This window comes from Convolutriloba macropyga, chromosome 8 (genome assembly GCF_964194025.1).
Source record: "Convolutriloba macropyga chromosome 8, txConMacr16.3, whole genome shotgun sequence".
Lineage (NCBI taxonomy): Eukaryota > Metazoa > Xenacoelomorpha > Acoela > Convolutidae > Convolutriloba > Convolutriloba macropyga.
The window spans coordinates 25,642,816-25,667,491 of record NC_134475.1 but is presented as its reverse complement, the minus strand read 5'-3'; the positions used below and the strand labels follow the sequence as shown (position 1 = coordinate 25,667,491).

At 38.2% G+C, this 24,676-nt stretch overlaps 4 protein-coding genes across 6 annotated transcripts in view; 2 read left to right on the top strand and 2 right to left on the bottom strand.

Moving 5' to 3' along the window:
- LOC142344630 (NADH dehydrogenase [ubiquinone] 1 beta subcomplex subunit 9-like) overlaps nt 1–24,676 on the bottom strand; it is a 412,587-nt gene that overhangs the window by 315,658 nt on the left and 72,253 nt on the right. The gene's annotated exons all lie outside the window — the stretch shown is intronic.
- The window catches only part of LOC142344629 (serine/threonine-protein phosphatase 2A 55 kDa regulatory subunit B delta isoform-like), a 136,508-nt gene that overhangs the window by 39,579 nt on the left and 72,253 nt on the right, over nt 1–24,676 (bottom strand). The window lies entirely within an intron of this gene.
- LOC142344998 (uncharacterized) lies at nt 18,722–19,051 on the top strand. Its single transcript, XM_075397081.1, has one exon. It carries the CDS (start codon nt 18,722–18,724, stop codon nt 19,049–19,051), a length of 330 nt encoding a protein of 109 aa, XP_075253196.1.
- LOC142344997 (uncharacterized) lies at nt 21,242–24,637 on the top strand. Its single transcript, XM_075397080.1, has one exon. The coding sequence runs from the start codon at nt 21,242–21,244 to the stop codon at nt 24,635–24,637; it is 3,396 nt and encodes a 1,131-aa protein (XP_075253195.1).

Genomic DNA, 24,676 nt, shown 5'->3' with positions numbered 1-24,676 from the left:
AACAGTGATACGTCGCTATCGGCCTCAGGAAAACACTGTTAAGCATCAAATTTCGTTGTTTTTTGTGCCGCCGTTTTGATGCCCAAAATATCCAGCCGTTAAAGGCTCCACTACCAGCGTGCAGGTTTCCTGATACTTTCCGAATTCGCTGCCCACTACCGAATTCGCTGCCCACTATCACTGAAGCGAAAGACACTGTAATGCAAGTCAAAGAGTGCCTCCAACGAGGGGGTTTTAAATTGACCAGGTTCTTATCTAAATCTCCTAAATTTCTCGAAGGAATTCCATGTGAAGAGTTAGACGAGTCAAAAGATTTCACTCGCGTATTAGGACAAAAATGGAATTCCGTTGATGATAAATTTTTCTTAAAACCATCGGAAGAATTTCCAAAGAATGCAACAATGTATCCCCAAAGAAAACTTTTCAGTCTTGTAGCATCGATTTTTGACCCCGTCAGTATTGCGTCACCGGTGACTATACGCTTCAAGGTTGTATTGCAACAAATTTGGCAACTGGGTTATAAAAGGGACACACCGCTACCTGAGAAATTACATAAACCACTGCAAAAAACACTAAACAGCTATTTCAGATCACCCCCATAGAACACTCGGGAGCACTCAATTTTCTTGCATGCTCACAGGAAATTGAACATCAATTGCACATCTTTGTTGATTCGTCTACTTGTGCTATTGCAACAATAATTTATATACGTAGTTTTGACGATAACACCAAACAAACAGAAACCAGCTTCATAATCAGTAAATGAAAGTTAACTCCATTAAAATCGTTGAGCGTTCCAAAACTTGAGCTGGAGGCCACAATAATTGGGATATGAATACTCAAATCAGTTCAAAAAGAATAAACACTCAAGATACACGATACACATTTTTGGACAGACAGTCGAGTTGTTCTTGATTGGATTGTTTCTAAGAAGAAACAGAAACTGTTCGTCGCCAACAGAATCCGCGAAATACACGAATCTTAAAAATCCAGACAATGGCATTAAATATCAATAAATCAAAGTCCTACAGGCCATGGAACACGTGGCCTAGAACCAGAAGAATTATGAAAAAATGAAAACAGATAGGAATGAAAGTAAAATTCCTTTTTCAGGAATAGAAAGCATTATACCCGGGATTTTCATAAAATCCGCAATCAAAAATGAATTGATTTCAGTGTAATAAGTGTAAGTAAAATGTTGTAAATGTGATTTTAACTGTAAATATTCTCAAAAATTCGATGTTACTTTAATTCATTTCTTAGAATTATAGTCAAAGACATTTTTATATACTTTCTAATTGATTTCATTTAATTGTTAAACCTGACGATGACCGCATTGTTCGAAAACGTTCGTTTTAGTTATTCAATTGAAGTTTTAATTGACAATTCATTCTCTGCATCAGAAGAATTATGTTCTAAATGGTTACAGGCTCATGATTTCCCGAAGAAACAGTACTCCGACTGGAACTCCGCAAACAAAATAGTTTTTGTTCACTTATTGAGTACAGCAAAACCGAAAGAACCAGTCATTGACCCAACACGTTTTCGAACTTAGACAAAACTGCTGTTAACACTCGCAACTATTTACAACCTTCTCTTCAGAATTAAAAAAGAACGAAATAACAAACAGCAGTACACTGCAGACGACATCAACCAAGCACACAGTCACTTAATTTGAATTTCACAGAAAAAATTTTCCATTCAGTTTCACTCGCCTCGCTAAGAAGAGGACGTAAACTAGACTCTAAATGCGAGATTTGATCCCTAAATCCGTATTTAGACATAAACTGAATACTTAGATCACAAGGCCGACTACAATTTGCTCCTGAAGAGTTACAATTAGCAAAATTACCAAACATTCTTCATGCCAAAGACTCAATAAAACGCCTGTATCTTGAGCATGCGCATCGAATTTGTATACACCAAAGTACCGAAGCCGTCAAAGCTTTTGTTCAACAGTGATACGTCGCTATCGGCCTCAGGAAAACACTGTTAAGCATCAAATTTCGTTGTTTTTTGTGCCGCCGTTTTGATGCCCAAAATATCCAGCCGTTAAAGGCTCCACTACCAGCGTGCAGGTTTCCTGATACTCTCTAGCAATTCCCTTTCGCTAATGCCCTGATTTGAACACGGACTTTTCTCAACGCCCTCCGACGTTTTGCATCACGAAGGTGTCAACCAAAACTTATTCTAAGTGACAACGGCAAAACATTTGTCGGGGCAAACGAAGAATTGAAGCAATGCGTCCGTAGTCTCGACAATCAACGCATTGCCTCTGAACTTCTTATAATGAACACAGTTTGGAAAAATCAGCGGAAAAAAAGTTACGGACAAATCAACTTGCGTGTTATGATTTCACTGTTCTTTTATATGGACGTATTTATGAGCACATCAAACCTGAACTTCAACCGGAAGTGTTCGGTTGTCAATCTAACAAAAGCTGCTTTATACAACTGATTGACTTCGTGGATCATGAATCTGTGCATCAAAATCGAAACTCTCGCTCATACACCTTCTATCCAGACCATGAAAAAGCGTTCGATAAAAAATCATTCTAACGTTTTGCTGAGTAAGTTAGCTCGTTTCAGTTATGATGAATATTTAATTGTTTTTTCCACAATTAGCTGCTTGTTAGAAATCAAGTTACAAAAGTGAAAAATTTTCCTCCTCTGTGCAGAAGTTGTTGATTAGTTTACCAAAGGGGTCAGTACTGGGCCCGCTTCTCTTCTTGCTTTTTATAAATGACCTACTTTGTGTTTTTCCTTTATACATGGGATGTTTGCAGACGACCTAGAAAAGCAGACTTTCATTGTTTGTTTCATAGATCAATTTAATCTCATCAGAATCAAAAAAAAATATTAACAAAATATATTTTTTTTCTGAGTACGCAAGTTCATATAAATATATGTAATCTGCAAATTTTTATATTTTTTCTGTATTTTTCTTAGATTGTTCTTCGAAAAGAGTAGAGCTGCTAGAGATAAGAGCTGCTTTACGAAATAACATTTAAACAGTTATAAGTTTAAAGAAGTTTCCTCGTTTATTGTACCAACCCGAAATGAAAGGGAGTTGAGACATTTATACCAGCCCTACTTATCATTTTGTTCAACAATCTATGTTCGACCAATATTTTTGATGCAGGCAGCTGGAAAAATTGTATTATTCAAAGCACTCTAAAACTTGATTTGATTACTTTAAAAATTTATTTTCTTGAGCTCAAGTGAGGTTCATATGTTTTGAATTATAACACACTTCTGGTCTTTTTTCTCGTCGTTTTCACAATACGCAAGAAATACAAATTACATGGACATTACATGTACGCTTCGTCAAATAGATATTCTTGAAGGCTTCGATTGAGATGTCTGATTAGAGCTGTCTTTCTCTATAGATATTGAGATTTAGCGTGGCACAATAAAGGTGCACAACGCAAAAAACTTTTGTCTCATGAGGTTACATTCAACTTGAGATGAAATTACAAAACACCGCAGCATTCCGATTCACAACCAGATAAAATGAGATTCTATTCCGTAACGAACTTGTGTAGTACATTCTTTTCTCCAAAAATGTAAAAGAAGTCCTGGAAAAGGAAAAACGTTAAGATAACAATGAAAGATGAATCGGCCTCATTAAATGAATCTAATGTTTGTAGTCACTGGAAACAATTGAGGCAAAATTATAGACAGTAGTTGAAACTTTGATATCAGCTTTGGACTTTATGGTGAAATAAGCAGTTACAAGGCCAGATTAGTGTCGGAAGAGTACAGCCAAACAATACTTTTTGGCGCAGGAGGTTTTAAAGGTTTCGCTTGCATGCACACGTTTCCGTCCCAGCCGACTGCAATTTAAGACAATTTGACATCAGTACGGCCCCAATATCGTAATGCCCCAAAAACACAAAAAAATATAAGAAGAGGAAAGTTTTGATATGAGGCTGATAGCAAAAGAAAATCAATGGAAAATGTTGATGATGCATCAATTCAAGATGGCAAAAGAAAATATTAGAAAAGTTGAAACTCTTCCCGCCAAAAAAGTGGGAAATTGACTTCGTCCAAATAACACGTGTAAAACAGTAACTCTCCGATAAAAGAGACTGAACTTAACATTATCTTACTGAATTTACATTACTAGAAACGTGTTCTCTACACATAGAGTACATAGTTTTTTGGTGATTTTCTGTGCGAATGTTTTTGCAATTCTGACAAACATATTTTTCTTGCTCAGAAGCACCCCCTTTTTTCCCGCCCGCTCTATTGAATATAATTTGAGTTTATTGATGACAGTTTGGTGGTGGAATTCTAATTTACACAGTTACTGGAATTCTAAAAGATTTACTTGTTGGCGGAATTCTGTCTTGTTGGTGCTCAACGACAAAGGTTACTCTACGACAATGGGTATTCTATGACAACGGGTGTTCTTTGACGACATTTTTTTACTATAGCTTAAAAAAATCAAAATATGAACTGTGACATTTTCTTTTGGAAAATGTAGGTTTCAGTTGTCACCTAGAGAAGGCAATGACATTTGTTTTTGGTTTCAAACGTTACCGCAGATGATTGCCCTAGGTCTCAGACGTTACCTATGAAGTCCCGTTGCCCCTTTAAAAAACATTGATTCAAAACTCGAATTTTTCTTACCATAGCTTGAGCAACGAAGCAGCTGTTAACTTTCTTAAAATTCTGGCAATATTTCGAACCTTTGGACAAAAAATTACTGATTCTTTTGCAACTTTTCGATAAAAAAAGAGTTGATGACAGTTAAAATTCAGGCGCATCAAAACAAAAATCGAGTGTCGTTTTATCCTGTTAGAAAAGGACACGCTTGCTAATAAAAAAGCTGCGAAAAGTTTTGATAGAAAAGTTCTACCTTTTCAGAATCAGATCTTGCTTTTTAAAAATGACCTACTTTGCGTTTTTCCTTTATACATGGGATGTTTGCTGACAACCTAGAAAAGCAGACTTTCATTGTTTGTGTAGATCTTTTTAATCTCATCGGAATCAAAAAAATTTTAACAAACATAATTTTTTTCTAAGTACGAAGTTGACAAATTCTAAAACAACAAGATAACAAAGAAAAACACTTAGAGCTGCCAAATCGCACTGAACCTTTTCAAGATGTCAGAATTGAATTTCAAGAATCAGCTCGATCTTCTGCAAACCGCAATTTCGCAGAGAAAAAATTTTAGGACGCTGACTCTTCTAATCAACAATATCAGAGAAGCAAAGGAAGAACTGAGGAAAGCCGCTGAAAACGTTTTCCTCGAAAACCCTCATCTAAGCACAGTTTCATCAATAACAGAAAGACAGTCAAACCTTTTCTCGAAATTGCAGATCTTTGAACATGAAGTCAATAGCCTGGATGACGACGGACAACTTAGCCAGTCGTCCACACGATTACGAGATGACATTACCGTCAGCTCGAAGTGCAGCTCACGCCTTCTTGAATCCAACAGATCATCCCCTACACGAACCCAGGAGTCAACATAGGTGGTTCAGAACAACAATAATGAAGTTAAAGCTGTAGTTCAACCTCCCTCTTTTTGCCAACAAACAGAAAAACACAACCACTGTTATCAGAATTTCTGAGAACTAGTCAAACTTTCTCAGCAAAAAAAGCCAAAGCGAACCAACAACTGGATACATCCAAAAATCCGTTTGCCTTTGACACAATTCAAACTGACGAACTGAATACCAACGCATCAGGAGACATCACATTACTTCCAACAAAGCGACTAATAGACGTTTCGTTTGAGGTTGATGTAACCTCCAGCAAAAAGTTTGTTGGTTTGCCAAAAATGCAACTGTCAACAGCCACAAGCACAATTTTTCACACCAAACAACATAACACCAACATTCAAAATACTAAACAAAAAACTGAAAATATTTTAGGATATAGTAAAAACAACGTTGAGCCTAACATACCTCAACAACAGAAAATACCCGCTGAGGATACGTACCTTCAGACGTATCAATATGGTAATGAAAGTTGTATTCAGAACAAACCTTACATTCAGTTTCCTGTACCTAACAATATTGATAACATGTCAACTTTTACAACTAACTCCCCTAGTGCCATTCAACAGGTAACACCATCATATGAACAACCCCAGGACCCCTTTTTATTAATTCAAGCTCAACAAACTGATCAAGTACTTTTGAAAAACCGTGAAACACAGATCGGTTTAGAAAATTCTACTGCACAGAACCAATTGGAATTGTAAGTTCTTTCCGCTACAAGAGATAATATAAGTGGCAAACAAACAGTGCCAGCAGTTGTCATACCAAAAAAGAAAATTCATGAACCGCGAGTTGAATCTGGAGAACTTGACAACAATGAACAAAGTCTCAAAGAGCAAGTGTGTCAAATTCAAACTCAGAATGTACAGCAAACCGCAATGAGTACAGAAAAGAATTACAGTTATCAGTTTCCTCCTGGTACTATAGCAAAAACTACGATTTCTTCAGAAATAAGATACAGTTATCCCACAGTAATGGTGTCCAATTCTCAAATGAATACTCAAATAAACCCTGGTACTTCGCAAAACACAATGCCGTCAAACGAAACGGGGAAAATATATATGATGCGAATGGAGAGCTGTTAAACCATCCTTTTAAGATATTGAACTCAGTCGCAACGAGGAAAATTGAGCACAATACAGAAGAACAGATAGCTGGAAGTTCACAGTCATTAAAGAATTTACACCAGCAACATCTCGTCGGCAAGCACTTGAATGAGATTGAGAATAACGTCGAACCAAGTCAATTTGTACAACCATACAGGATAAAAATAATAATTGGTTGTAATTCTGCAGCGGTGAACCATTTGCTAGGACTACCAAAATTGACAAATAGTACACAGCTGATCATTTACAGTTGAACCACAGACCCCCTGCCACAACATTTTATAACAACAACAATAACTACCAAAATTAAATTTCCCAGTTGCCTGGTCCAACATTTGCAATGTTTAATAATAACAGCAACACAACATGCTCCATTTGGTCCTATACAGCATTCATCAAATGAAATGTCACCAAACCAAAACAAACAACAACACTTTCGCTATGGACAGATTTTTGGTAAAACGAAAGAGTCAAATACTCAGAGAAATACCCTCGATTCTCCTTCAAATAGTCAAACCTTCTGCGTAAATAAAAAGCCGTCTCATCAGAGAGACTGGCTTGAACAACTACAGCTGATGCCACTAGTCATCATCATGACAACGCCAGTCATCATCACTCCATATAAATCAATGAGACAAAGCTTTGAGATATCTCGTGCATACAGCACGCCAGCAATGAACGTCAGACCAGCCAACGTATTTGAGTTGAATCAAATATGTGACACGTTTAATAATCTCCACCACATCTATTTTCCGCAGGTTGCTGGTGGCAAAACTGGAGCCCTGTTAGGTGTAAACACTTTTGCTTACACTCATCCAATCGAAGTAATGCCCGGAAACATAAATCAACCGTTTGGTGTGAAAACAAAACTCGGATGGACATTAGCTGGGAGTATGAAACTTCTCTCAATCCTTCCGAATCTACATTTAGACATCCTTCAACAACAACCAAACCATTTATTTATCATGTCTCAAGACAGCAGACGGAAGAACCACATTTAAGCGATTTAGTTGAGCAATTCCGGAAAATTGAACGTGAAGGAACCCAAGAAAACAGTTCTGTTCTTTCAGATGAAGACAATGATGCCTTATTGGTTTTTCGGAAAACTATCCGCAATAACTCTGAGAGATATGAAACTGGTTTTCCCTGGAAAACGCCTTGCCTTTTGGAGAACAATTATTACTGTGCTCTTAATCAGCTGCGGTGTTTGGACAAAAGACTAAGTAATAATCCAACGCTGAAAGAAAAATAGGATAAAACGCTTTCAACAGACTTAATCAAAAATTACATAAAACCAGTCAAAATGACAAAATCTGAAACTGAAAGAATATGGTACCTGCCTCATCATCCTGTTCAAAATCCGAACAAACCGGGAAAAATCCGACGGGTGGCAAATGCCGCTTCAAAGTATCGACGACAGTCATTGAACAGCAACCTCCTAACAGGACCAGATCTCTTGAACAGCTTACTTGGCACACTGCTACGTTTTTGTGAGCATCCAGTTGCAATTCTTGCAGATATTGAAAATATTTTCATGCAAATTGCTGTCAAACAAAAAGATCAATCAGCACTTCGCTTTCTCTGGTCAAAAAACAACTGTATATTGAAATATCAGTTCACTCGCTTGATTTTTGGGGCAACGTGTTCGCCTTCAATGGCCATCTTTGTTCTAAATCAATGTGCTAAAGACAATGCAGAAAATTTTCCCAAAGCATTTGCAGCAATAACGAAACAATTTTATATGCACGACTACGTTCATTCGCTGCCCACTATCACTGAAGCGAAAGACACTGTAATGCAAGTCAAAGAGTGCCTCCAACGAGGGGGTTTTAAATTGACCAGGTTCTTATCTAAATGTCCTGAAGTTCTCGAAGGAATTCCATGTGAAGAGTTAGACGAGTCAAAAGATTTCACTCGCGTATTAGGACAAAAATGGAATTCCGTTGATGATAAATTTTTCTTAAAACCATCGGAAGAATTTCCAAAGAATGCAACAATGTATCCCCAAAGAAAACTTTTCAGTCTTGTAGCATCGATTTTTGACCCCGTCAGTATTGCGTCACCGGTGACTATACGCTTCAAGGTTGTATTGCAACAAATTTGGCAACTGGGTTAAAAAAGGGACACACCGCTACCTGAGAAATTACATAAACCACTGCAAAAAACACTAAACAGCTATTTCAGATCACCCCCATAGAACACTCGGGAGCACTCAATTTTCTTGCATGCTCACAGGAAATTGAACATCAATTGCACATCTTTGTTGATGCGTCTACTTGTGCTATTGCAACAATAATTTATATACGTAGTTTTGACGATAACACCAAACAAACAGAAACCAGCTTCATAATCAGTAAATGAAAGTTAACTCCATTAAAATCGTTGAGCGTTCCAAAACTTGAGCTGGAGGCCACAATAATTGGGATACGAATACTCAAATCAGTTCAAAAAGAATAAACACTCAAGATACACGATACACATTTTTGGACAGACAGTCGAGTTGTTCTTGATTGGATTGTTTCTAAGAAGAAACAGAAACTGTTTGTCACCAACAGAATCCGCGAAATACACGAATCTTAAAAATCCAGACAATGGCATTAAATATCAATAAATCAAAGTCCTACAGGCCATGGAACACGTGGCCTAGAACCAGAAGAATTATGAAAAAATGAAAACAGATAGGAATGAAAGTAGAAATCCTTTTTCAGGAATAGAAAGCATTATACCCGGGATTTTCATAAAATCCGCAATCAAAAATGAATTGATTTCAGTGTAATCAGTGTAAGTAAAATGTTGTAAATGTGATTTTAACTGTAAATATTCTCAAAAATTCGATGTTACTTTAATTCATTTCTTAGAATTATAGTCAAAGACAATTTTATATACTTTCTAATTGATTTCATTTAATTGTTAAACCTGACGATGACCGCATTGTTCGAAAACGTTCGTTTTAGTTATTCAATTGAAGTTTTAATTGACAATTCATTCTCTGCATCAGAAGAATTATGTTCTAAATGGTTACAGGCTCATGATTTCCCGAAGAAACAGTACTCCGACTGGAACTCCGCAAACAAAATAGTTTTTGTTCACTTATTGAGTACAGCAAAACCGAAAGAACCAGTCATTGACCCAACACGTTTTCGAACTTAGACAAAACTGCTGTTAACACTCGCAACTATTTACAACCTTCTCTTCAGAATTAAAAAAGAACGAAATAACAAAGAGCAGTACACTGCAGACGACATCAACCAAGCACACAGTCACTTAATTTGAATTTCACAGAAAAAATTTTCCATTCAGTTTCACTCGCCTCGCTAAGAAGAGGACGTAAACTAGACTCTAAATGCGAGATTTGATCCCTAAATCCGTATTTAGACATAAACTGAATACTTAGATCACAAGGCCGACTACAATTTGCTCCTGAAGAGTTACAATTAGCAAAATTACCAAACATTCTTCATGCCAAAGACTCAATAAAACGCCTGTATCTTGAGCATGCGCATCGAATTTGTATACACCAAAGTACCGAAGCCGTCAAAGCTTTTGTTCAACAGTGATACGTCGCTATCGGCCTCAGGAAAACACTGTTAAGCATCAAATTTCGTTGTTTTTTGTGCCGCCGTTTTGATGCCCAAAATATCCAGCCGTTAAAGGCTCCACTACCAGCGTGCAGGTTTCCTGATACTCTCTAGCAATTCCCTTTCGCTAATGCCCTGATTTGAACACGGACTTTTCTCAACGCCCTCCGACGTTTTGCATCACGAAGGTGTCAACCAAAACTTATTCTAAGTGACAACGGCAAAACATTTGTCGGGGCAAACGAAGAATTGAAGCAATGCGTCCGTAGTCTCGACAATCAACGCATTGCCTCTGAACTTCTTATAACGAACACAGTTTGGAAAAATCAGCGGAAAAAAAGTTACGGACAAATCAACTTGCGTGTTATGATTTCACTGTTCTTTTATATGGACGTATTTATGAGCACATCAAACCTGAACTTCAACCGGAAGTGTTCGGTTGTCAATCTAACAAAAGCTGCTCTATACAACTGATTGACTTCGTGGATCATGAATCTGTGCATCAAAATCGAAACTCTCGCTCATACACCTTCTATCCAGACCATGAAAAAGCGTTCGATAAAAAATCATTCTAACGTTTTGCTGAGTAAGTTAGCTCGTTTCAGTTATGATGAATATTTAATTGTTTTTTCCACAATTAGCTGCTTGTTAGAAATCAAGTTACAAAAGTGAAAAATTTTCCTCCTCTGTGCAGAAGTTGTTGATTAGTTTACCAAAGGGGTCAGTACTGGGCCCGCTTCTCTTCTTGCTTTTTATAAATGACCTACTTTGTGTTTTTCCTTTATACATGGGATGTTTGCAGACGACCTAGAAAAGCAGACTTTCATTGTTTGTTTCATAGATCAATTTAATCTCATCAGAATCAAAAAAATATCAACAAAATATATTTTTTTTCTGAGTACGCAAGTTCATATAAATATATGTAATCTGCAAATTTTTATATTTTTTCTGTACTTTTCTTAGATTGTTCTTCGAAAACAGTAGAGCTGCTAGAGATAAGAGCTGTTTTACGAAATAACATTTAAACAGTTATAAGTTTAAAGAAGTTTCCTCGTTTATTGTACCAACCCGAAATGAAAGGGAGTTGAGACATTTATACCAGCCCTACTTATCATTTTGTTCAACAATCTATGTTCGACCAATATTTTTGATGCAGGCAGCTGGAAAAATTGTATTATTCAAAGCACTCTAAAACTTGATTTGATTACTTTAAAAATTTATTTTCTCGAGCTCAAGTGAGGTTCAAATGTTTTGAATTATAACACACTTCTGGTCTTTTTTCTCGTCGTTTTCACATTACGCAAGAAATACAAATTACATGGACATTACATGTACGCTTCGTCAAATAGATATTCTTGAAGGCTTCGATTGAGATGTCTGATTAGAGCTGTCTTTCTCTATAGATATTGAGATTTAGCGTGGCACAATAAAGGTGCACAACGCAAAAAACTTTTGTCTCATGAGGTTACATTCAACTTGAGATGAAATTACAAAACACCGCAGCATTCCGATTCACAACCAGATAAAATGAGATTCTATTCCGTAACGAACTTGTGTAGTACATTCTTTTCTCCAAAAATGTAAAAGAAGTCCTGGAAAAGGAAAAACGTTAAGATAACAATGAAAGATGAATCGGCCTCATTAAATGAATCTAATGTTTGTAGTCACTGGAAACAATTGAGGCAAAATTATAGACAGTAGTTGAAACTTTGATATCAGCTTTGGACTTTATGGTGAAATAAGCAGTTACAAGGCCAGATTAGTGTCGGAAGAGTACAGCCAAACAATACTTTTTGGCGCAGGAGGTTTTAAAGGTTTCGCTTGCATGCACACGTTTCCGTCCCAGCCGACTGCAATTTAAGACAATTTGACATCAGTACGGCCCCAATATCGTAATGCCCCAAAAACACAAAAAAATATAAGAAGAGGAAAGTTTTGATATGAGGCTGATAGCAAAAGAAAATCAATGGAAAATGTTGATGATGCATCAATTCAAGATGGCAAAAGAAAATATTAGAAAAGTTGAAACTCTTCCCGCCAAAAAAGTGGGAAATTGACTTCGTCCAAATAACACGTGTAAAACAGTAACTCTCCGATAAAAGAGACTGAACTTAACATTATCTTACTGAATTTACATTACTAGAAACGTGTTCTCTACACATAGAGTACATAGTTTTTTGGTGATTTTCTGTGCGAATGTTTTTGCAATTCTGACAAACATATTTTTCTTGCTCAGAAGCACCCCCTTTTTTCCCGCCCGCTCTATTGAATATAATTTGAGTTTATTGATGACAGTTTGGTGGTGGAATTCTAATTTACACAGTTACTGGAATTCTAAAAGATTTACTTGTTGGCGGAATTCTGTCTTGTTGGTGCTCAACGACAAAGGTTACTCTACGACAATGGGTATTCTATGACAACGGGTGTTCTTTGACGACATTTTTTTTACTATAGCTTAAAAAAATCAAAATATGAACTGTGACATTTTCTTTTGGAAAATGTAGGTTTCAGTTGTCACCTAGAGAAGGCAATGACATTTGTTTTTGGTTTCAAACGTTACCGCAGATGATTGCCCTAGGTCTCAGACGTTACCTATGAAGTCCCGTTGCCCCTTTAAAAAACATTGATTCAAAACTCGAATTTTTCTTACCATAGCTTGAGCAACGAAGCAGCTGTTAACTTTCTTAAAATTCTGGCAATATTTCGAACCTTTGGACAAAAAATTACTGATTCTTTTGCAACTTTTCGATAAAAAAAGAGTTGATGACAGTTAAAATTCAGGCGCATCAAAACAAAAATCGAGTGTCGTTTTATCCTGTTAGAAAAGGACACGCTTGCTAATAAAAAAAGCTGCGAAAAGTTTTGATAGAAAAGTTCTACCTTTTCAGAATCAGATCTTGCTTTTTATAAATGACCTAATTTGCGTTTTTCCTTTATACATGGGATGTTTGCTGACAACCTAGAAAAGCAGACTTTCATTGTTTGTGTCATAGATCTTTTTAATCTCATCGGAATCAAAAAAATATTAACAAAAATAATTTTTTTCTAAGTACGAAGTTGACAAATTCTAAAACAACAAGATAACAAAGAAAAACACTTAGAGATGCCAAATCGCACTGAACCTTTTCAAGATGTCAGAATTGAATTTCAAGAATCAGCTCGATCTTCTGCAAACCGCAATTTCGCAGAGAAAAAATTTTAGGACGCTGACTCTTCTAATCAACAATATCAGAGAAGCAAAGGAAGAACTGAGGAAAGCCGCTGAAAACGTTTTCCTCGAAAACCCTCATCTAAGCACAGTTTCATCAATAACAGAAAGACAGTCAAACCTTTTCTCGAAATTGCAGATCTTTGAACATGAAGTCAATAGCCTGGATGACGACGGACAACTTAGCCAGTCGTCCACACGATTACGAGATGACATTACCGTCAGCTCGAAGTGCAGCTCACGCCTTCTTGAATCCAACAGATCATCCCCTACACGAACCCAGGAGTCAACATAGGTGGTTCAGAACAACAATAATGAAGTTAAAGCTGTAGTTCAACCTCCCTCTTTTTGCCAACAAACAGAAAAACACAACCACTGTTATCAGAATTTCTGAGAACTAGTCAAACTTTCTCAGCAAAAAAAGCCAAAGCGAACCAACAACCGGATACATCCAAAAATCCGTTTGCCTTTGACACAATTCAAACTGACGAACTGAATACCAACGCATCAGGAGATATCACATTACTTCCAACAAAGCAACTAATAGACGTTTCGTTTGAGGTTGATGTAACCTCCAGCAAAAAGTTTGTTGGTTTGCCAAAAATGCAACTGTCAACAGCCACAAGCACAATTTTTCACACCAAACAACATAACACCAACATTCAAAATACTAAACAAAAAACTGAAAATATTTCAGGATATAGTAAAAACAACGTTGAGCCTAACATACCTCAACAACAGAAAATACCCGCTGAGGATACGTACCTTCAGACGTATCAATATGGTAATGAAAGTTGTATTCAGAACAAACCTTACATTCAGTTTCCTGTACCTAACAATATTGATAACATGTCAACTTTTACAACTAACTCCCCTAGTGCCATTCAACAGGTAACACCATCATATGAACAACCCCAGGACCCCTTTTTATTAATTCAAGCTCAACAAACTGATCAAGTACTTTTGAAAAACCGTGAAACACAGATCGATTTAGAAAATTCTACTGCACAGAACCAATTGGAATTGTAAGTTCTTTCCGCTACAAGAGATAATATAAGTGGCAAACAAACAGTGCCAGCAGTTGTCATACCAAAAAAGAAAATTCATGAACCGCGAGTTGAATCTGGAGAACTTGACAACAATGAACAAAGTCTCAAAGAGCAAGTGTGTCAAATTCAAACTCAGAATGTACAGCAAACCGCAATGAGTACAGAAAAAAATTACAGTTATCAGTTTCCTCCTGGTACTATAGCAAAAACTACGATTTCTTCAGAAATAAGATACAGTTATCCCACAGTAATGGTGTCCAATTCTCAAATGAATACTCAAATAAACCCTGGTACTTCGCAAAACACAATGCCGTCAAACGAAACGGGGAAAATATATATGATGCGAATGGAGAGCTGTTAAACCATCCTTTTAAGATATTGAACTCAGTCGCAACGAGGAAAATTGAGCACAATACAGAAGAACAGATAGCTGGAAGTTCACAGTCATTAAAGAATTTACACCAGCAACATCTCGTCGGCAAGCACTTGAATGAGATTGAGAATAACGTCGAACCAAGTCAATTTGTACAACCATACAGGATAAAAACAATAATTGGTTGTAATTCTGCAGCGGTGAACCATTTGCTAGGACTACCAAAATTGATAAATAGTACACAGCTGATCATTTACAGTTGAACCACAGACCCCCTGCCACAACATTTTATAACAACAACAATAACTACCAAAATTAAATTTCCCAGTTGCCTGGTCCAACATTTGCAATGTTTAATAATAACAGCAACACAACATGCTCCATTTGGTCCTATACAGCATTCATCAAATGAAATGTCACCAAACCAAAACAAACAACAACACTTTCGCTATGGACAGCTTTTTGGTAAAACGAAAGAGTCAAATACTCAGAGAAATACCCTCGATTCTCCTTCAAATAGTCAAACCTTCTGCGTAAATAAAAAGCCGTCTCATCAGAGAGACTGGCTTGAACAACTACAGCTGATGCCACTAGTCATCATCATGACAACGCCAGTCATTATCACTCCATATAAATCGATGAGACAAAGCTTTGAGATATCTCGTGCATACAGCACGCCAGCAATGAACGTCAGACCAGCCAACGTATTTGAGTTGAATCAAATATGTGACACGTTTAATAATCTCCACCACATCTATTTTCCGCAGGTTGCTGGTGGCAAAACTGGAGCCCTGTTAGGTGTAAACACTTTTGCTTACACTCATCCAATCGAAGTAATGCCCGGAAACATAAATCAACCGTTTGGTGTGAAAACAAAACTCGGATGGACATTAGCTGGGAGTATGAAACTTCTCTCAATCCTTCCGAATCTACATTTAGACATCCTTCAACAACAACCAAACCATTTATTTATCATGTCTCAAGACAGCAGACAGAAGAACCACATTTAAGCGATTTAGTTGAGCAATTCCGGAAAATTGAACGTGAAGGAACCCAAGAAAACAGTTCTGTTCTTTCAGATGAAGACAATGATGCCTTATTGGTTTTTCGGAAAACTATCCGCAATAACTCTGAGAGATATGAAACTGGTTTTCCCTGGAAAACGCCTTGACTTTTGGAGAACAATTATTACTGTGCTCTTAATCAGCTGCGGTGTTTGGACAAAAGACTAAGTAATAATCCAACGCTGAAAGAAAAATAGGATAAAACGCTTTCAACAGACTTAATCAAAAATTACATAAAACCAGTCAAAATGACAAAATCTGAAACTGAAAGAATATTGTACCTGCCTCATCATCCTGTTCAAAATCCAAACAAACCGGGAAAAATCCGACGGGTGGCATATGCCGCTTCAAAGTATCGAGGACAGTCATTGAACAGCAACCTCCTAACAGGACCAGATCTCTTGAACAGCTTACTTGGCACACTGCTACGTTTTTGTGAGCATCCAGTTGCAATTCTTGCAGATATTGAAAGTATTTTCATGCAAATTGCTGTCAAACAAAAAGATCAATCAGCACTTCGCTTTCTCTGGTCAAAAAACAACTTTATAATGAAATATCAGTTCACTCGCTTGATTTTTGGGGCAACGTGTTCGCCTTCAATGGCCATCTTTGTTCTAAATCAATGTGCTAAAGACAATGCAGAAAATTTTCCCAAAGCATTTGCAGCAATAACGAAACAATTTTATATGCACGACTACGTTCATTCGCTGCCCACTATCACTGAAGCGAAAGACACTGTAATGCAAGTCAAAGAGTGCCTCCAACGAGGGGGTTTTAAATTGACCAGGTTCTTATCTAAATGTCCTGAAGTTCTCGAAGGAATTCCATGTGAAGAGTTAGACGAGTCAAAAGATTTCACTCGCGTATTAGGACAAAAATGGAATTCCGTTGATGATAAATTTTTCTTAAAACCATCGGAAGAATTTCCAAAGAATGCAACAATGTATCCCCAAAGAAAACTTTTCAGTCTTGTAGCATCGATTTTTGACCCCGTCAGTATTGCGTCACCGGTGACTATACGCTTCAAGGTTGTATTGCAACAAATTTGGCAACTGGGTTATAAAAGGGACACACCGCTACCTGAGAAATTACATAAACCACTGCAAAAAACACTAAACAGCTATTTCAGATCACCCCCATAGAACACTCGTGAGCACTCAATTTTCTTGCATGCTCACAGGAAATTTAACATCAATTGCACATCTTTGTTGATGCGTCTACTTGTGCTATTGCAACAATAATTTATATACGTAGTTTTGACGATAACACCAAACAAACAGAAACCAGCTTCATAATCAGTAAATGAAAGTTAACTCCATTAAAATCGTTGAGCGTTCCAAAACTTGAGCTGGAGGCCACAATAATTGGGATACGAATACTCAAATCAGTTCAAAAAGAATAAACACTCAAGATACACGATACACATTTTTGGACAGACAGTCGAGTTGTTCTTGATTGGATTGTTTCTAAGAAGAAACAGAAACTGTTTGTCGCCAACAGAATCCGCGAAATACACGAATCTTAAAAATCCAGACAATGGCATTAAATATCAATAAATCAAAGTCCTACAGGCCATGGAACACGTGGCCTAGAACCAGAAGAATTATGAAAAAATGAAAACAGATAGGAATGAAAGTAAAAATCCTTTTTCAGGAATAGAAAGCATTATACCCGGGATTTTCATAAAATCCGCAATCAAAAATGAATAGATTTCAGTGTAATAAGTGTAAGTAAAATGTTGTAAATGTGATTTTAACTGTAAATATTCTCAAAAATTCGATGTTACTTTAATTCATTTTTTAGAATTATAGTCAAAGACAATTTTATATACTTTCTAATTGATTTCATTTAATTGTTAAACCTGACGATGACCGCATTGTTCGAAAACGTTCGTTTTAGTTATTCAATTGAAGTTTTAATTGACAATTCATTCTCTGCATCAGAAGAATTATGTTCTAAATGGTTACAGGCTCATGATTTCCCGAAGAAACAGTACTCCGACTGGAACTCCGCAAACAAAATAGTTTTTGTTCACTTATTGAGTACAGCAAAACCGAAAGAACCAGTCATTGACCCAACACGTTTTCGAGCTTAGACAAAACTGCTGTTAACACTCGCAACTATTTACAACCTTCTCTTCAGAATTAAAAAAGAACGAAATAACAAAGAGCAGTACACTGCAGACGACATCAACCAAGCACACAGTCACTTAATTTGAATTTCACAGAAAAAAGTTTTCCATTCAGTTTCACTCGCCTCGCTAAGAAGAGGACGTAAACTAGACTCTAAATGCGAGATTTGATCCCTAAATCCGTATTTAGACATAAACTGAATACTTAGATCACAAGGCCGACTACAATTTGCTCCTGAAGAGTTACAATTAGCAAAATTACCAAACATTCTTCATGCCAAAGACTCAATAAAACGCCTGTATCTTGAGCATGCGCATCGAATTTGTATACACCAAAGTACCGAAGCCGTCAAAGCTTTTGTTCAACAGTGATACGTCGCTATCGGCCTCAGGAAAACACTGTTAAGCATCAAATTTCGTTGTTTTTTGTGCCGCCGTTTTGATGCCCAAAATATCCAGCCGTTAAAGGCTCCACTACCAGCGTGCAGGTTTCCTGATACTCTCTAGCAATTCCCTTTCGCTAATGCCCTGATTTGAACACGGACTTTTCTCAACGCCCTCCGACGTTTTGCATCACGAAGGTGTCAACCAAAACTTATTCTAAGTGACAACGGCAAAACATTTGTCGGGGCAAACGAAGAATTGAAGCAATGCGTCCGTAGTCTCGACAATCAACGCATTGCCTCTGAACTTCTTATAATGAACACAGTTTGGAAATTTAACCCACCATACGGACCACATTTTGGTGGTGCGTGGGAACGGTTGTTCCAAAATGCTAAACGGATCATTGTGATCATTCTAGGGAGCAAGAGGCTTACATCAGATGTCTTCCATACCATCATGGTTGAGACCGAAAGCATGCTGAACTCTCGACCACTTACACATGTGGCTGACGTACCAGACAAAGAAGAACCCATCACACCAAATCATTTTCTAGTGCAGAGACCTTACCATTCAATGCCACAAGGAGACTTTTCATCAACCATGCCAGCATCCTTCAAGTCGTGGAAAACATACAGCAGCTTATGAACCACGTCTGGAGACGCCTAGTTAAAGAGTACCTTCTCACTTTAACGAAGCGAAGCAAATGGTCCGAACAGAATGATTCGTTGAAAGTCAATGACCTGGTGTGGATTCTCAAAGACCTCACTCCGCGTGGGATATGGCCTCTGGGACGGATTGTGGAAACATCACCTGGGAAGATGGATCTGTACGCGTTGTCAAGGTAAAAACGGCTTACCGTACGTACGTCCGCCCCGTTTCCCGTCTCGCACGTGTTTTGGCTGATTAGCCGTTTTTTTTCTCATTTTTCTTTCTCGGAACGGAAATCTAGGCAACGCGAGCTAACCTCTGGTCTCTTAGTTACATCACTCGTCCTTTCTTTGGTCTAATTTATGGGTTTCCTCTCTCCGGAGCCTGTTGATGATGCATCAATTCAAGATGGCAAAAGCCAAGATTAGAAAAGTTGAAACTTCCCGCCAAAAAAGTGGGAAATTGTGTCCAAATAACGTGCAAAACAGTAACTCTCCGATAAAAGAGACTGAACTTAACATTGTCTTACTGAATTTACATTACTAGAAACGTGTTCTCTATACATAGAGTACAAAAAAAATTCTATGGCCCTAAACAGTTTGGTTCCTTACTTCCAAAAGGTTCTTAGCAAAAAAATGGCTTTAAGTCATCTGTGCATAATTTGTTTGGTTATCACTATGAAAAATGGGCTCTATTCTTATACTGTTGGTTGATGATATCATGAGCCCATATGACGAGATCAACAACTGTATAACAACAAAAAGCAGTAAAAACAAAAGTGTTGAATTATTTTAGACATTTACTCCAAGATTTAGTCGATTAATTGAGAACCAACAATCTGTTGACTGCACAATCGATTATTGTGCGTGAAATGAACTGACTAAGCAGTCAATCGTGATGGAAAAACTTTTCCCCGAACCTTATTTCATAGAACTGTTGGATAGAGAAATGGATTTGAAGTCCTTGCAGAATGACCTCACGTTAGCAGCCGCACGGAACAAAGGCTTACAAAAAACAAAAATGGAAAAGTTTTTTGCAGCATCTCTAGGTGACACCCAACTTAAAAGGAGTGGCGAGGGAAGACAGTGATATCTGATTAACTGCCAACTTCCAATTACGTGTTTGGTGTCACAGCCCCTTTAAGCCATAATTGCCCGAATACCTGGCAATGTATAACCATTGATGCAGAATCAAACTCTGTCGCCCATTCAGTGGCTGATTGCTACATCTGATGAACTTTGTCAGAGGGATACAACAGTTTAAGCAAGAGTTTTTCGTTTTCAATTGTTTGTTCTGTTTCGGCTCCTCTCTGATATCTGCCTATATAAGCGCTTTCTAATCGTGGGAAAGTTTTCAAATCATGTCGTTTGACAAGCCAGTCAATCGCCATATATTCAAAATATTTTCAAAATAATTTCAAAATATAATCTTAATACAAATTTGGGAGGCTCAATTTAAATCTCCCTTTTCAAAACATTTGCAGGTGGGTGTTAAAGAAGTCTTTTATTATTGTGTCAGTGACCAAGGTCAGTAGAAAATTAGTTTAAATAAGGTTGTGTAAGTTCTACTTCATTGTGGATTTATACGTTTGCTTTTATTCTAGAAGAATTGTTCTGAAGCCAATCAGATTTTTTCAAAATAGTAAGTGTACCAGAAGAGGCACGTGCTAAAAGACTGTAACTTTGAACACCAAGTCATAATGTTGATTTTATAGATGTAATTCAATGGTTAGGAAATGGATGACTTTTTCACGGTAGCAAAAGAAGATTTGTGAAGCAAATCTCACGAAAGTTTTAACTGTTGACAAGGAACAACAGTGGGCAAAGGGTAGCCCAGGCATATCGTGCCAAAGTAACTATAACTCAAGGGTCTTTTTTGAAACACCACCAACACTGGCGTCAGTGAAGCAAGCTGATTAGTTTGCTTCTCTGACGTCCGGCCACAACACCGCCAACACTACACATTCAAAATTAACTGAAGGCGGAACACCGCACAGTTTTTTTCTGGTGACCCCCCCTAACCAAGCTCGAACGCGCAACCTGAAGGCAAGGGCAAAGGCAAAGACAAAGACCACGAATCATCCCCAAAGACCAAGACCCATCCCCCCACCGGACAATAAAGACCCCCAACACAGTCAAAATTTCAACAACACAATACATAAAGCAGAATACAAACCTCCTGACAGCAATGCCGAACAGAACCATGCAACCACCCGTTTTAAAAGCAAAAATCAGGGTGATGGGGGAGAAAATTGCGAAGAACCTGCAAACCATGAGCGAATTGATTGACAGTGGGAACATAAACGCAGCAAAGAATGTTCATGAAAAGGCGGCGGAAACATTTTCGGAGTTCGAGGAAACCAGTTACGAGTTGATTTCACAGCTTGACGAAGATCAGCACGAGGAGTACATCGGAAAAATCACTGACACGTGGAACAACATCGACGACATGAAAATTAAAATTCAGAATCACCTTTCGCAAGAAAACACCACAACAAACTACAACGCACAAGACAACAACGAGACAACAGTAACAGCCGACTCGACAGCGGATAACTCAGCAACCAACAACAACATCAGCACTAGAGCAATTGGACAACAGCAAACATCCGTTAACAGAAGTTTACACAACGAACAACCAGAAACTAGCAATTCCGCTCAACGTGACAACCTCAACAGCTTTTGGTATGATAGACTAGCTTACTCAAGCAGCCTAAACGACCAGCAGAACAGAGTTACTGGATTGGGGGACACACAAACATTCAATCAGCCAACAGAACAACCACAACAATTGTCAACGACGTTATCACAACCAGTTCCATTCTATACGCCTTATGTGGAAGCTCTTCCAAAGATGGATCTTCAGAAGTTCAACGGTGACCCGAGCAAATGGGCAGATTGGTACAGCCGTTTCAGTTTCATGATTGGAGACACTCAGCTCAGTGATGGACAGAAGATCGCCTATCTACAGGGACTTGTAATTGGAAAAGCCAAAACAGCCATTGAAGGATTTGCATGCAACGGACATCTGTATAAAGATGCAATAAACGAGCTGAAACAGCGGTTTGGGAACCCAAACGTCATCATTAGCAACTTGTTGGAGAAACTCATCAACTACAGGCCAACAACAACATCTCTTCCTTGGACAATTGTGAATTTTTCCACATTCATAAACACCATGACAAGGACATTACAAGAACTCAACTTCGAAGCCGATCTCAACAGCACGACAATCTTGAAGCATGCAACCGACAAACTACCTTACAGCGAAGAATTCAAATGGAATCAGTTTGTTTTACGACGAAGAATTCAGCAGCCCACACTTGCAGACTTCAACCAATGGATTAAAGAAATAGCAGAAAAACATGAACGTTCAACGCATCAAGGACGAAGCAATACTAGTCTCAGCACAAACAGTGATACACATCAACGGAAATTCAACTTAAATGGAAAACGACAATTTCATCAACAACCAACTCATCCAAACAGGGAAGAGCAGCAGCAACAACAACCAACACAGAACATAAACAACATTAGCAACAACAAGAACCAGCATAACCAGCGGAGCACAACACAAATGTTTCAAGCAACAAGAGAAAGCAACAGCAACAACCAGCCTCTGCCTTGTGTCTTCAACGACGGTAATCATCAGTTATTCCATTGCCCAACGTTTAAAGCAAAGACAGCAGACGAAAGACTACAAACAATTTATCAGTTGATCCTTTGCAGAAATTGTTTGGGAGCGAACCATCGAGCCAACAACTGTCCTTCAATCTCTAATTGCAGGGAACAAGGATGCGGACAACGACACAACACTATGTTACACGGTGCCAACAGTAGATACGGACGAACAATGACATCAATTGTTCAAACAAACTCTCAATTGAGCAACTCAAGAGGAAATGGTAACTCGTTTGCAGTCATCAACAACAAAAATACAGCCACAACAAAGGACACGACAACAGCAACAAAAACAACGAATCTTCTCTATGTCATGCCAGTTATTTTACACAACAAAGAGAACAAAGTTCGAACATACGCCTTCATCGACCCAGGAAGCAGCTTGACAATACTTCTCTCGAAGACAGCCGACGAACTACGCCTTCAGAAAGAAACACGTCAACAACTTGTCTTGGAGGGAGCCAACGGAACAGATACAAAATCGTGTTACACAACGTCAACAGAAGTTTCGAATTTGGAAGACGAGGAACGCTACAACCTCAAACAGATATACGTTGTGGAAAACATCAATTTGCCAAAGCTGAGGGAGCACCCGGGAGACATTGCCAGAAAGTATGACCACCTTAGACATGTCAATATGCCAACTCTGGATAATCTCGAAGTCACAGTATTGATTGGACAGGACAACATTAACCTTATCTCACCAGTCAGAGTGGAACAAGGACCATCGACAGCACCAAGCGCAAGTCTTTTCAAACTTGGTTGGACTATTTTTGGACCCCATACAGTATTGGATGACAGCAAAACACAACATTCAATGCATCATACTGCTTTGTTTTGCAGCAATTGCCTCGAACAAGACAATGACCTCAACCAAGAAGTTTCTCATTGGTGGAAAGCAGAAACAATTCCATTGGAATCCAAAACCAAGTCAAATGATCCCGAAGTTTTGTTGGCCACCAAGATACTCAACACAACATGCGTGAAACAAGCAGATGGACGATATGAAACGGGACTTCTCTGGAAAGACGACAGCAGTTTACCAGACAACCGATCACAAGCCTTGACACATCTGAATCATCTTGTCAACAGACTACAGAAAAGACCTGAACAGTACAAGAAATACAATGAGAGCATTCAAGCAGACCTGGAAAAAGGCTACATTGCAGAAGTACCTTTCCATAGACAGAAAGATACAGGATGGTACATTCCACACTATGGTCTTGTCAGCCCAAACAAACCCGACAAAATACGAAGAATCTGCAATGCCAAAGCACCACAAAGTGGAACAAGCCTCAATGACAAACTCTTAGCTGGACCTGACCTCCTCGGCAACATGCTTGGAATTTTGCTACAATTCCGACAGGGAGCCATCGCCATCCAGGGAGACATCGAAGCGATGTTTATGCAAATCGGAGTACGACAACAGGACCGACGTTATCTACGATTCATGTGGAGACAACCCAACAGCCCAAAATTAGAGGTGTACGAATACCAAAGACACATCTTTGGAGCCAGAGACTCACCAGCTTGCGCAAATTTTGTTTTGCAACAGACAGCCAAAGACGACATCGAAGATCACCCAAATTCTCTAGAGATCATTCAGCGGACATTCTACATGGATGACATGGTTGCATCTTTCAGCGACGCCATCACAGCTTTAACTACAGCCAAGGATGTCAAGGATACTCTGAAGAATGGTAAATTCAATCTGACAAAATGGTGCAGCAACAGCCATGAGTTTTGTGAGCAGATGCAAGATGATCTATGCAAACCAGTGGAGGAGCTCTTCAGTAAAGGTTTTCATCAAAGAGTACTTGGAGTTTACTGGAGCTTGGACGAAGACAAACTATTATTTAAAGCGAAAGACAGAAAGAACCCAGTCATAATGTTGATTTTATAGATGTAATTCAATGGTTAGGAAATGGATGACTTTTTCACG